The sequence below is a fragment of the Hyla sarda genome, chromosome 2, assembly GCF_029499605.1.
Source record: "Hyla sarda isolate aHylSar1 chromosome 2, aHylSar1.hap1, whole genome shotgun sequence".
NCBI lineage: Eukaryota > Metazoa > Chordata > Amphibia > Anura > Hylidae > Hyla > Hyla sarda.
Window position 1 is genome coordinate 42,681,174 of NC_079190.1, and position 14,666 is coordinate 42,695,839.

General features: G+C 46.4%; 1 protein-coding gene across 4 annotated transcripts in view; it reads left to right on the forward strand.

Moving 5' to 3' along the window:
* The window catches only part of ELMOD1 (ELMO domain containing 1), a 140,075-nt gene that overhangs the window by 101,673 nt on the left and 23,736 nt on the right, over positions 1-14,666 (forward strand). For 2 of the 4 annotated variants that reach the window (XM_056561621.1, XM_056561624.1), the window contains 4 exons: positions 7,611-7,708; positions 10,941-11,070; positions 13,619-13,752; positions 14,537-14,604. In XM_056561621.1, the coding sequence (XP_056417596.1) occupies positions 7,611-7,708; positions 10,941-11,070; positions 13,619-13,752; positions 14,537-14,604 (430 nt within the window). Of the gene's footprint in view, positions 1-7,610; positions 7,709-10,940; positions 11,071-13,618; positions 13,753-14,536; positions 14,606-14,666 lie in introns of all 4 variants that reach the window. The other 2 variants (XM_056561625.1, XM_056561623.1) reach the window with 1 other exon arrangement.

Consider the following 14,666-nt stretch of genomic DNA (forward strand, 5'->3'; position numbering starts at 1 on the left):
ATAACATAGTTAGTCTCACGACTTAGTAACAAAATTACCACGCATAGACTCTTCAGCTTGGGAATTTTCCATCCCAGCCTCGCCTGTTGGACTGCTTCCGAGGCTGGGAAATGTAACAGGGTCAACGGGACTGTGCCTCTAATGGACTTACTCGGGTGTTCCAATTTACACTGGACAGGGTAGACTCAGTAATGGTGGGGCTGAGGGTAACCACCATTTGCACAGAAGCAGCTTGACGTTGGTGCCTGTTGAGCCAGCCAAACCTCCTCCTCAGTAGGAGTAGGCCGAGGCAATTTTGTTTGTGCCCGCTGGTAAGGCCAAACCTCCTCAGCAACAGGAGTAGGCCTGGGAACATCCACAGACGACTTGGGTAGATACTTTGGTGCCATGACATGTGCCTCAGACAAGTAGATTTCTTCCTTTGTACCAGACTCGTTGAGCTTAGAAGAAAGTAGACCAAAGGGATCTGTGTCCCAGTAATCAGAGGGAAAATAGGCAAAGGGAATCTGCATAGGATTCTTCGGACGGGTCACCGCTGCCACCCACTCTCCTCTCAAGCTCTGTACAGGAGTGTATTTCATGATGGTGTGGGGAGTCCCTTTTAACAGCACGTCCATTCACAAGAATGGCCCACCATGACGACAGTCCATGAGGGTGCTAAACCCCTGCACTTTGTCAAATTTCACAACTGTAGCTCTGCGCCTTTCCAGGGGTGGCTTTCCCTCTCGGGGAGGATCCAACATTCTAATGTATAGGGCCTCCAGGGCTTTGGTGTCTTGCTGCTGCGCCTGGCGTACTTCTTAGGGTAGCAGCTTCTGCCCATACTCCTTCCTTCTTTGTGCCCTCATCTCCTCCACTATCTCGGCCACCTTGGCTTCTCTCTTAGCCCTTTCGGACTGGGCCATCGGAACTGGGGGATGGTGCAACGGTGGGGACTAAGGGCACACTGCAGACTTCTGGACCTGGGGGGTTTGCTCTGGCCTAGGGGTAGAAGGAGGGGTAGAAAAAGCGGCCTCAGCCGGGGTACTCACTTCTGACTCCTCTGTAGGGATCTTCGTCCAGCGATGCTCCTCGGAAAGATGCTTGACACCAAGTTACGGAACAACGGCAGCTTTACTGAGTCAAACAGATGTAAGAGTCTATACAGCTTGGCTAGGCCAAGGTGATGACCAGTGACTTCAGAGATCACAGGGCTTGCTGGTACTTATAGTGGACTTGGACAATTTGATGCAGGGCCACGCTGACTTGAGACCAACTTGACTTGACTGAGACTGACTATGACAGACTTCACCCCGTTTGTAGCTTACCAGGTTTTGACTTTCACCTGTGGGGCCGTAGACTTGTGGATCCGTGGCTACGTTGTAGACTTTGGGCCTTCTTAGGACACCAGACACTCTCTCAGGACTTAGCCTCACTGTAGCTCAGCAAAGACTCAAAGAGAAAGCTCCACCCAGGGCTTATATGGGGGAGACTCGGGGGGGGGGGGTCACATGGTCACTGGTACCTTCCCTGGTTACAATCACATGACAATAATACTTAAAGGCATATGGCAAATTCTGTACATCACATTAGATAACATCGATGTTTAATACTAAACACGCAGTACAAGTACAGGGAGCCCAGGGGTCAAGGAATGAAGTCTGCCTGACAGGGCAGCTAGGGTACAGGGATGCATCTCCTGTACTGGGCCACCACATCATCATGTCCATATAGAGGAAATGTGTGGTGTCATCATGTCCATATAGAGGAACTGTGTGATGTCATCATGTCCATATGGAGGAACTGTGTGATGTCATCATGTCCATATAGAGGAACTGTGTGATGTCATCATGTCCATATGGAGGAACTGTGTGATGTCATCATGTCCATATGGAGGAACTGTGTGATGTCATCATGTACATATGGAAGAACTGTGTGATGTAATTATGTCCATATGGGGGAACAGTGTGATGTCATCATGTCCATATGGAGGAACTGTGTGATGTCACCATGTCCATATGGAGGAACTGTGTGATGTCATCATGTCCATTTGGAGCGAAATCTCTGAGGAATGTTTCCAGCACCTTGTAGAAAGAAAGCTACCAAGAATAAAGGCAAAAGAGGGTCCAGCCCGGTTCTAGCAAGGTGTACCTAATAAAGTGGAGAGTGTATTTGTGTAGAAAATGTAAAACATACTTCATGTATCTTATGTGTCCAAGGCAAAAGGTGAAAGCGACAATAACTGTAGATGTGCTGCAAACCCCCTCATACATTTCCACGCGCCCGTGCTGCAGTGTAATAATAGTATAGCTCTTTGCGGCATCATTATGCACCATGTGACTGCATCCTGTAAGAGCCTTTTAATCAATCCCAAAGTCCATTCTTCCAATAACCCCCCTACCCGTGCCTGAGGTGTTTTGTATTGCGGCACAATTGTTGCTTTGTTTCACCACCTGGTAACATACAAGCTGATTTCTCCCACCATCGCTGTGTAAGAAAATGGGATAAGCCCCTGGGGATTAGTATCTGTAACACCCTCATAGGAAAGCGGATTATCCCCTGATGACATTGTCAAGCGCCTTGTAAATTTACGGCCATGGTTTTTATTAATGAAATAGGGAATTGATCGGCGACCATTTTGTGCTATGCAGAGGGACCTCCGGCTTGGGGAATAGCCTGGTTGTATAGATCATAATGAAATGCTCATAATAAATCTATAGGCACAAACTAAACGATGTCCGTGTATCTGCAAAACTACAACTCCCAGCATGACCGGACAGCCTTTGGCTTTTCTGCTACCTGAGGTGAATATGCACTGTATAACAATACCAGCATAGTGTACTGTGTACCTCTAAATCAGTGTGTTCCATCCAGTGTGTCCCCAGCTGTTGCAAAACTACAACTCCCAGCATGCCCAGACAGCCTTTGGCTGTCTGGGCATGCTGGGAGTTGTAGTTTTGCAACAGCTGGGGGCACACTGGATGGGAAACACTTGTGGTGCCTTGGTGGGGGTATAGGGTAGTTGGGCTGTTGCTTTTCCTGAATTATAAAGGACGCTGTTAACCCTTGTCACTCGTGACGCCAGGGTGAGGGTTAAATACTGTAATGGTGCTGGGCCTATCGCCACCCTTCCCAAGAACGATAGGTGAATCCGTAATAAATGGATTGTCCACAACCACTGTCAACTGAAACTTGCAGGAACTTTTACTGAAGATTTTCTGAAGCAGACAATGAACAAAGTCTATTTGTAGTTGAGCAGCGATTGACAGTTGGTTGAGATCAGATAAGCTCAATGTAGCTTTAGGAAGATTCCGTTGCATAGATCCGCTGGATTTAGGGGTGCGTTTAGGTCCAGTGATCTTGCGGAGAGTAGCGGGGAATTATATATCTATTACCACTGTGGTATAGGCCGAGGCCGCAAGACTTTGGCCTAGTAAACGTACTTAAAAGTTGCGGAGGTACTACCTCGTTCAGTGACAGCAACCCAAGAGAGCGATCAATGGCCGCAGCTCCCTTATATGGGCAGGGGCGGGCCGTTTTGGATTGGTCCAAAACAACTGTCACTCACCGTTACACGGCATTATGGGACAACGCGTGACTCAAGAACCACCTAAGGTCCTTCAACATAAGATAGAGTTCTGAACCGTGTCACATGACCCGCAGGTCCTGTGACGCTAAAACAAGTGAGTAACACCATATACATATTTACAAAGATAATATTCATAAATATCAAGTTACTAAGGGATGACTAGGGGTTAATTAGGGAAGCGAACCCCGATAGTCCTAGGGACTCTGACTTTAGGGACTAATAACCAAGGCACAGTATGAAATATGGTGCCGGAACACCACACACTGCTCTAAGTGAAAGTGAAACTAAGAAGTGAAACAGCCCTCCCCTTGCCAATGAAAAATATTGTGAAATTGGAAATAAATTTTATACAAGTGAATAGGACTCTGGAAAAATGCATGTGACCATGTATTGGCTGGTAGTCAGTGGAGAAATATGGGGTTTTTCTGTACATTTTTTTTTACAGCATGCTCTAGGTATGGCGTGTTTTGAAAAAATGTTGGTGTTTTTCCCTCCCATAGACTTCTATAGGTGGAGAGAAATGCCACGTCCATAAATATCAGCATTTCTTTGTCCAACTTCTTCAATAGAAATCCTAGAGTCACAGGATGAAAGAATCACATGACGTAGGGGAAAATAACAACAAAGAAAAAACGCCTATACTGATACACGCTTATTCCCCATCCACAGGCTATGTTTACACAGTGGAATTTCCGAGCGGAATCCGGCGGAAAAATTCCATTGCAGCAGAATTCCATTGTTTTCACATACGGCGGAGTTTTCACGGCAAAAACATTTGTGGCGGAAATTCCAATTCCATTCCATTGACATGTCAATTCTTTCTGTGGAATCCACTCGGAAATGCATTAGTGTCTATGAAAATAGTGCATTTTTGATCAGTCCAAATGCCAGCAGTTCTCATGGTGTACATTCTCGCGGAATTCTTCCACGGAAATCTGCACGGAAATTTGGCCATGTGACTATACCCTTAGTCTCCTTGCTCTAGTCTTGAGGAGCTGCAGGACAGTCATGTGGCTTATCGAGCAAATCACACATGGATGCCCAGGGAGCAGCTGACATCAGAGGACTGCCACAGCCAATCAGCGGCCTTGGCGGTGACGCTCTGTACTCAGGAGTACAAAGGGGGAGATGAGGGGGCAGTAATGACTGTGACACATGGGGAGGAGATAAGGGGAACAGTAATGACTGTGACACAGAGAGAAGAGGGGACAGTGTGGTGTCCCGGTACTGGACTTGGTCCCGTACCTTTGTCGTAATTCCCCACAGTCAGAGTTCCTCCATGCTGGTAGGGCTTTCCTGGTGGGTTATCCCCTAGTCGCCTCATAATGCCATTTAGACATGTATATATTTAATATATTTTATGATAATGTAATTGATGTACAGGACCTTTGGTCACGAGATTTCTAGTGAATTGTGTTATGCTAGGTTTAAGGACCTTTGGGTCATGTGACTAGGTCATGTGATGTAACCATAATGCCTTGGTTTAGGACCGACAGGTTTGGGGACCAATAAGCTTTGATCCTGCCCCTTCTGTATATAAGGGTGCTTCATCCAATAATCTCTCTTAGTTCTGGACTACCAAACTGAGCAGATCTGTTATCACAGCTACAAGACGAGCTAGGCCTGAAGCCTTCCACTTCAGCCTCTTTCTAAACCGTGAGTTAATCCGACTCAAATCTCACCAATCCTACGTGGCTACTGAATCTACACATACCCCTAAATTCAGTGTAACAGCGTACTGCAAAATCAAAGCTTATTTTACTACAAAGTCCCAGCCAACCTGTGAGGAGCCTAAATCCCGGTCCTCTTGTAAAAGACTGTTTGTTATCATCATCTGCATAAAATCTGCAGTAATGTTATTTCTAGTTTACTACAACTTCTGCTGTGGACAATCCTTTATTCCTCCCTATCGTTCCTAGGACGGGTGGCGGTAGGATACATACATTGAGGAAGCCCGCACCCTGGCGTCACAACAATCAAGGTTTAATGCTATACCCTGCAACACTACTCTGCAACACCCCTGTTCATCCTACATCCCCCAAGCTCTCCACAACAGCAATGACTGTGACACAAGAGGAGATGAGGGGACAGTAATAACTGTGGCACGGGGAGATGAGGGGATTGTAATGACTGAAACAGAGGGAGGTGAGGGGACAGTAATCACTGGTAATATGACGTAATTTAACCCAGCTTTTTGTGCTGGCTCCTAGATTTATAACACATTTGTCAAACCCTGTGCTAAAGCATATGTGCGTGCAGGGACTGTGGGGCTGGAGGCTGAATTGCTGCCCCCTGCAGTCCTAGTGGAGCACTGTCTGAGGCGAGAACTTCAACTCTCCTCAGGGGAGAGTGTTCTTTTTAAGGGAGAACACAAAGGCACCATATGGTGGGACTTGGAGGGCATGAGACTCTGTTATATAGAACCAGAGGGTCTTTGTGGGCCACCATACGTGGGCCACCATACAGTCTCTATGGAGACGGCTCATGTTGTGTGCATTAGGTCTTACACTGGCTAGGGTAGGAGAGTGGAATCAAAATATGAGTTCACAATAAAAAGAACAAAAAAAAGTATCTGCTAAAGTATGACCTCAGGATGTCTAGTTTGGACTCCCTCCAGCTATTATAAGGTAACTTTATAGAAGTATAGACTACAGTATACTGCCAAACCTCTGTAATCTGCCTGTGTACTGTAGGGCCATAGGCACTCCATGTGCTGCCATATGGTGCTCTGATGGTGAGTTACAGCATATTAAAGCATCCAATGGAGCATGCTGAAAATATTTTAGTATCATCTGGCAGAAAATGTGTGGTGCCAGGGGGTGCTAGGAATGCCTTATCTCTTTGTGATGCCAGGGCATCATTAGCCTGTACATGGTATGAGGTTGGAGACAGCTTCTCCTGGGCCAGACACGGGGAGTAAAGTAACACACCGACGTCAGGTTACGGATAACTGTCTTTACTGAGCTGGGTGCAGATGGTATTACACGCCAACAGTATGGTGCAGAGTGGAGAGGATGCAGTATAACCTCTTGGGAGCCCTGTTGGCTTGCTGGGACTTATGGTGCTTTTCACCCACTGAATTAATACTGGCTTGATATGAGACTGAAGATTTTCCAGGTCGCTAGGGTTCTGACAAGGTCTTGTAGCTTTCTCCGCCAGGCTTGAATTTCCTCTATGTGGGGGATCCTTGCAGAATGGCTGGATAATACTTGAGATTAGATTTGTTCTGGACTTCCCTCTGAGAGTCTCCACATGCAGCTCACACCTTTACCAGACATGTGCTCTGCAGGAACTGACCTCTGAACTGACCTCTGAACTGGAGAAACTCCTCCCCCCCACTAATCTATATACTTGGGAATTTAGGGGTTCCCATTGGCAGGCAGGGTAACATGGGCTTGCACTGCTCCTCTCTTAACGGTATAACACATACACACACACACACACACACACACATATATATATATATATATATATATATATATATATAACAGATGACACAGTACTTAGGAAAATATATTAACCATTTTATAAAGTGCTTGAACATAACAATAATAACCAGTCATTAAGGGGCACTCCGGCCCTAAGACATCTTATCTCCTATCCATAGGATAGGGGATAAGATGTCTGATCACAGGGGTCCTGCCGCTGGGGACCCCCGCAATCTCTCATGCAGCTCCCACCTGTGTGAGCTCTACGCAGCGCAGCTTAGGGCCGGAGTACCCCTTAAAGGGGGGCCCAACACCTGTGCCGCAGGTCTGCCCGAGGAAGTCCGAAGCCCACGGGACAGCCTTTGGTGCTGGGACACCACAAATACATGAAATCAGAGTCATATAAAGGTACAGTATGGCCCCATCTATGAGTGCTCTTTTATGGTACAGAACTGTGCAGAGCCATAATACGCACATGTGCAGGAGACCTTAGAAAAGGCAGCAAAACAAAACGGATATGTTTGGTAATTCTTATTATTCAAATACCTTTTCAGAAAGTAGAGATTTGGCTGATAGTGATAACCATATTACAAAAGTCCCTTATTCTGTCCTAGCTCCTGCAGTCAGCGGTCGGAGTGCTCCCTGACGCCATTGAAAAAACCATAGAAGATATCCTGACGCTGAAGAAAGTGAATGTGGACACCAACCCGCAGTAAGACGTCTTTACATGATCTGCATTGACATCTATCAAATCTCGCTCTCTAGGACAGACATGTCAGGTTACACACAGGACTAAAGGACATTATTTCAGATAACATGCTCTTCTCTTCTGGTCATAAATAACGTGAACTGAGACATCTTTATTGATAGTTTATCCTCAGGATAGGCCATCAGTATCTGATCGGTGGGGGGCCAGTGCCAACGCAGCAGAGCCGGCATATATGCAGAGAATAGAGCAGGAAGCAGACAGTGCCATACATTGTATAGTGGCTATGCTGGGTTACTGCAGCTCAGCTCCGAACTGATCTGAATGGCAACTACACAATGGAGAATTGTCTTCTCCCAGGATTCAAAGTATTTGCCAGATGCCCCTGCGGGATGCCAGGTGTTCAGAAAAAAATCCTAATAATTATTCCCCCCCCCCCATGTGAATGAATAGCAAAATCAGATGCAGAAAGTATGCAGCAGATCATGTACATGTGACCTAGGTACATAGCTTTAGGGGCTGCAGAGGTAGCAGTCTTATCAGGGCCCTGGTCCCTAAGGGGCCCTAAAGCCCATCTGCCCTATAAGAGGCCAGTTTCATAATTGGCACATGGGGCCCTGTTGCAGACTTTGCATCGGGGTCCAGAAGCTACAAGTTACGCCTCTGGTGGGAATGTTACCTTAAATGGTCACTCTCATTAAAACGTATTTTTGCTATTGCACTCCTTATGGTAAATAAATAATATTTCTAATATACTTTGTTTTAAAAAAAATGACGTTTTCTATGTTTTATTTGTGCTTAAAAAATACACAGACTTTGGACCGAAGCCCAAACACAGGAAAAGTTGCCTGGAGTGCTGAGGGGGGGTGTGTCCAGCCTCATCCAATCATAGCTCCTCTCACACTTAACTGCCATATGCTGTTGGCTGGACACCCCCCCCTCAGCACTCCAGGCTGCACTTCCTGTGTTTGGGCTTCAGTCCAAAGTCTGTCTATTTTTTTAAGCACAAATAAAACATAGAAAACGTAATTTTTTTTAAACAAAGTATGTTAGAAATATTTTTTATTTACCATAAGGAGTGCAATAGCAAAATTTGTTTTAATGAGAGTGCCCATTTAAAGAATGTTCATGGACATAGCGCCACCTAGGTGGGAACTGCAATCACCAACCTTTGTGCCTTATGAAGAAGAGGACTAACGCTTCTCTACTTCCCCACCTTTTCATATGTTTGCTGAGTAGTTTGGCCCTGTGGTCCGTCTCTCCCTACCCCCATAGATCCCATGCTTCTCCCCGATCACAGATTGTAATGTGTTTTTTTTTTTTCTTTTCGACTTTGTTTCTTCAATAAGGAGTGATGGAGCGGAATGTTAGCGCAGCATGCGGTACAATGTATAGCTTAGGGAACCTGTGCTGTATATTACAGTGGTCCCTCAACATACGATGGTAATCCGTTCCAAACGGACTATCGGTTGTTGAAACCATCACATGTTGAGGGATCCGTGCAATGTAAAGTAGGGATCGACAGATTATCGGTATGGCCGATATTATCGTCCGATAATCACGATTTTGGGCATTATCGGTATCGGGAATTACCATGCCGATAAGCCGATAATGCCCCGCCCCCCGCACCGCCCACACCGCACTGCGACGGTCCCCCCCCCCCCCCCCCCCCGACCCGCCGCACCGCGACCGCCCCCCGACTCACCGCACCGCGTTGCACCCCCCACCGTAGTGCTGGGCGGTATATCGGTATGGATTTTTGCCCATACCGCTATACCGGTCGGGCCCCTCCCCCACCCTCCGATTCAATAAAAAAAATTAAACTTACCCCTAATGGGGGTGGTCCGGCCATCCATCCTTCCTGTAGTGTTCGGCGGCATTCCGGGTGGAGGGTGAACCGGTCCGGGCTGTCCTTCTTCTCCGGCGGTCATCTTCTCCACTCTGGGCAGGCTCCGGCCTAGTAGCTGCATAGACGCCGCTATGCCGTGACGTCAGGTGCGTCGCTGCGCACGGGCGTCACTGCGCAGCGGCGTCTATGCAGCGTACTAGGCCGGAGCCTGCCCGGAGTGGAGAAGATGACCACCGGAGAAGAAGGACAGCCCGGACCGGTTCACCCTTCACCCGGAACGCCCCCGGACACTACAGGAAGGATGGATGGCCCGGACCACCCTGATAGGTAGGGGGAGAGAAGCGGGTGGTGGTGGTGGCGGCGGCGGCCTATGGCACCGCAAAAGCCACTGCAGTGCATTGATTTAAAGTGCCCGCTTTAAATCAATGATCTGCAGCGGTGTCGCGGGGGGAAAAATAGGCGATAACTTATACCGGAATATCGGTATAAGTTATCGGCTATCGGCCCTAACCTCCACCGATTATCGGTATCGGCCCTAAAAAAACAATATCGGTCGATCCCTAATGTAAAGTATAGGACAGTGGTCTACAACCTGCCGTTGGCTGTCCGGGCATGCTGGGTGTTGTAGTTTTGCAACATCTGAAGGTCCGCAGGTTGTAGACTACTGTTAGACGAAGTTGCACACCCGCATGCTCCGGACCGTCACTGCTCATCACCGCTCGTCACCGCTGCCCGGGATGTCGCCTTCCATCGCTGTTGCCGCGTCCCTGGGGTGTCCCCGACGCTCCGGCAAGGCCTCTGCTTCCCCGTCATCCTCGCTCTCCGTCGCCGCCATCATGTCGCAGCGACGTGATGACGACAATGGAGAGCACCGACGATGAATAGGATCCCTAAGAGGAGCCCCGAGGACAGGTAAGTGACCTCACCGGAGCTCACGGGGCCCCGTAAACGGCTATCCGGTGGCAGCTGAAGCAGTCTGCGCTGCCGGATAGCAGTCTATGCGATGGCCCCGACATACAAAAGCATCGTATGTTGAAATGATCGTATGTCGGGGCCATCGTAAGTTGAGGGATCACTGTATACTGTCATGCTATGATTATATGATTTGTGATGACGACTGAATGGTCACCCAAGCTCTTTGAATAAACTTTGCAGTCATGGAGTGTATTGCTCCACTGGTCTATAAAGAAAAACAGTGTAAAAAATCTTCCCTTTCTTAATATGGTCGGATATTTTTCTCAATGCTATTTGCAGGTTGTTTTATGGTTTTGAATAGTTGTATCACTGCACTTGCACTGGAGGATTGTGCCCCTGAGCCATCTTCCTTTCTTCCTGGAGACACACGCTTTCCATCATCACTGTAAGTAATATTTTCTTTTATACATTTAGGTTGGCAGTGTCTCTCCAAGCTTGTCTTCTGCAGATAGTCGGCTACAGAAATCTAACCTTAGAGGTGGAGAAACTCCGCAGGGAGGCCTATGATTCAGAGAACTCCCAGCATGAGGAGATGCTTCTTAAGGTGAGAAGATCGTGTGGTAGTGTGTAGGCCTCGGATACTAATAGATGCACATAACATTTTGTGCTATGGTAGATGATCATGGTAACTGTGATTGTATCGAATTGGGGGTAATCAGGGGCATTGCTGGGGTCTTAATTTTTAGGGGAATATGTTCTGTCCCCCTACGAAAGAAAATAAAAATAGATTACATTTATCACATTTAAAGGGGTACTCCGGTGAAAAACTTTTATTTTTATTTTTTTAAATCAACTGGTGCCAGAAAGTTAAACAGATTTGTAAATGACTTCTATTAAAAAATCTTAATCCTTCCTGTACTTATTAGCTGCTGAAGACTACAGTGGAAATTATTTTCCGTTTGAAACACAGAGCTGTCTGCTGACATCATGAGCACAGAGCTCTCTGCTGACATCTCTGTCCATTTTAGGAACTCCCAGCGTAAAAGGAAATCCCATGCTGTTCTGGACAGTTCATAAAATGGACAGAGATGTCAGCAGAGAGCACTGTGCTCATGATGTCAGCAGAGAGCTCTGTGTTTCAAAAAGAAAATAATTTCCGCTGTAGTATTCAGCAGCTAATAAGTACAGGAAGGATTAAGATTTTTTAATAGAAGTCATTTACAAATCTGTTTAACTTTCTGGCACCAGTTGATTTAAAAAAAAAAAAAAAAGAGTTTTTCACCGGAGTACCCCTTTAGTATTCCAGGCCAAAACTTTTTTTTTTATATATCAACTGGCTCCGGAAAGTTAAACAGATTTGTAAATTACTTCTGTAAAAAAAATCTTAATCCTTCCAATAGTTATTAGCTTCTGAAATTGAGTTGTTGTTTTCTGTCTAACTGCTCTCTGATGACTCACGTACCGGGAGCTGTGCAGTTCCTATGGGGATATTCTCCCATCATGCACAGCTCCCGGGACGTGACATCATCATTGAGCAGTTAGACAGAAAACTTCAGAAGCTAATAACTATTGGAAGGATTAAGATTTTTTAATAGAAGTAATTTACAAATCTGTTTAACTTTCCGGAGCCAGTTGATATATATAAAAAAAAGGTTTCGCCTGGAATACCCCTTTAGCATTTATATCATATGGCAGGCTTAGATAATTCAGTAATAATCAGTAAATATGGCCCCTTTGTCATTGATTGCGCCCTTCAGTGACCCGTCAATGTTTCTGCCCCTCTGCGCCAAAGGGCAAGCTATTTAATTGTTTGAATTATGCTCTAGTCATGTTTCAAGGCCTATACATGTGCCTGACTTTGACTTATGGGGTTACTACTTTCAATAGGTGGCACTAGAGGGGCAGCTTACTTCTTTTTTAAAGGGGTACCCCGGTGGAAAAAGTAAATTACTTCTATTCAAAAATCTTTACCCTTCCAGTACTTTTTTAGCAGCTGTATGCTACAGAGGAAATTCTTTTCTTTTTGAATTTCTTTTTTGTCTTGTCCACAGTGCTCTCTGCTGACACCTGATGCCCGTATCAGGAACTGTCCAGTGCGGGAGAAAATCCCCATAGCAAACCTATGCTGCTCTGGACAGTTCCTGATACGGGCATCAGGTGTCAGCAGAGAGCACTGTGGACAAGACAAAAAAGAAATTCAAAAAGAAAAGAATTTCCTCTGTAGCACACAGCTGCTGATAAGTACTGGAAGGGTAAATTTTTTTTAATAGAAGTCATTTACAAATCTGTTTAACTTTCTGGCACCAGTTGATTAAAAAAATAAATGTTTTCCACCAGAGTACCCCTTTAAAGGGGTACTCCGCCCCTAGACATCTTATCCCCTATCCAAAGGATAGGTGATAAGATGTCAGATCGCCGCGGTTCCGCTGCTGGGGAGACCCGGGATCGCCGCTGCGGCACTGCGCTATCATTACAGCACAGAGTGAGTTCGCTCTGCACGTAATGACGGGCAATACAGGGGCCGGAGCATCGTTACGTCACAGCTCTGCCCCTCGTGACGTCACGGACCGCCCCTTTCAATACAAGTCTATGGGAGGGGGCGCGGCGGTCGTCACACCCCCTCCCATAGACTTGCATTAAGGGGACGGGCCGTGATGTCACGAGGGGCGGAGTCATGACGTCACGCGGCTTCCTCCCCTGTATCGCCCGTCATTACGCACAGTGCGAACTCGCTCTGTGCTTTAATGATAGCGAGGTGCCGCAGCGGCAATCCCGGGGGTCCCCAGCAGCGGCACCGCGGTGATCTGACATCTTGTCCCCTATCCTTGGGATAGGGGATAAGATGTCCAGGGGCGGAGTACCCCTTTAAGGAGAACTTACGTACAAGTTCCTAAAATAATTTGTCATCGTTGGTCTTTAGGTCCTGATTCTAAAACACTTTTACACTATTGTAATATTTTGACAAACTCCTTCACCCTTTGACATCATAAACTTTTGTACTGTGTTTTTGCTCTTTTACAGTCAGAGCGCGGATTTACATAGTAGTTTGTTATTCACTTTGATAGCCGGATTACTGCAACCAATGTTTTATTTATTGTGTTCGTTCCGAGGCGTAAACACATCCTCAGATAACATTCATCTCTAATTCACAGCTGTGGAAAATGCTGAAACCTGGTGTTCCACTCGAAGCGCGGGTCTCTAAGCAGTGGTGTGAAATTGGTTTCCAAGGTGATGACCCAAAAACTGATTTTAGAGGAATGGGTCTCCTGGGACTGTACAACTTGGTGTAAGTATATGCTGTATTGAAGCGCCGCGCGGCGCATGGAGAACGGGATGAAAGAGAATTTTACCTTGACTGATGTGAGCAACGTTCTTAAAGGGAACCTATTACATTCTGATCTGCCGCCATCAATTTATAGAACAGGAGGAGCTGAGCAGATTGATTGATATATATATATATATGGTTTTGTAAGAAAAGTTCCAGGATAACTCATCATTTATTCATGTAAATCTAAGGGTCAAAGAGTCATGATGGGAGAGTTCAGCTCTGAAGTCTGCAGAATTATGAATGCAGTTTTAGCTGTAACTTAAAGGGGTACTCCGCCCCTAGACATCTTATCCCCATTCGTTTAGAGCGTTGCCGGAAGCTCATGAAGTCACGGCCGTGCACCCGCTCGTGACATCACGGCCGCGCCCCCTCAATGCAAGTCTATGGGAGGGGGCGTGACGGCCGTCACGCCCCCTCCCATAGACTTGCATTGAGGGGACGAGGCCGTGACGTCACGAGCGGGCGTGACCGTGACATCATGATCTTCCTCCCCGCATTGCCAGACATCCGGCATGGATGCACCGGATGTCTGGGGTGCCGCAGCCGAGATCGCTGGGGGTCCCATCTTATCTCCTATACTTTGGATAAGGGATAAGATGTCTAGGAGCGGAGTACCCCTTTATAGAATCATTTTGCGGTTCTTACCTATGTAAATTGTACAATTCAAAAAGTATTCTATGCCTATTTCTTTTGTTATTTTAACCCTTTGTTACATGTATGTTGGATTTCATTTACATTCTAGATACTTTGCAGAGAAAGATACCAACTCTGCTCTTCAGATACTTTCGGATTCCCTTCAGCCAAAATGCAGGTACAAATCTACTTGTGTTTTTTTTGTTTTTTTATGCATTTCAATTGTAATTTTTTTATGT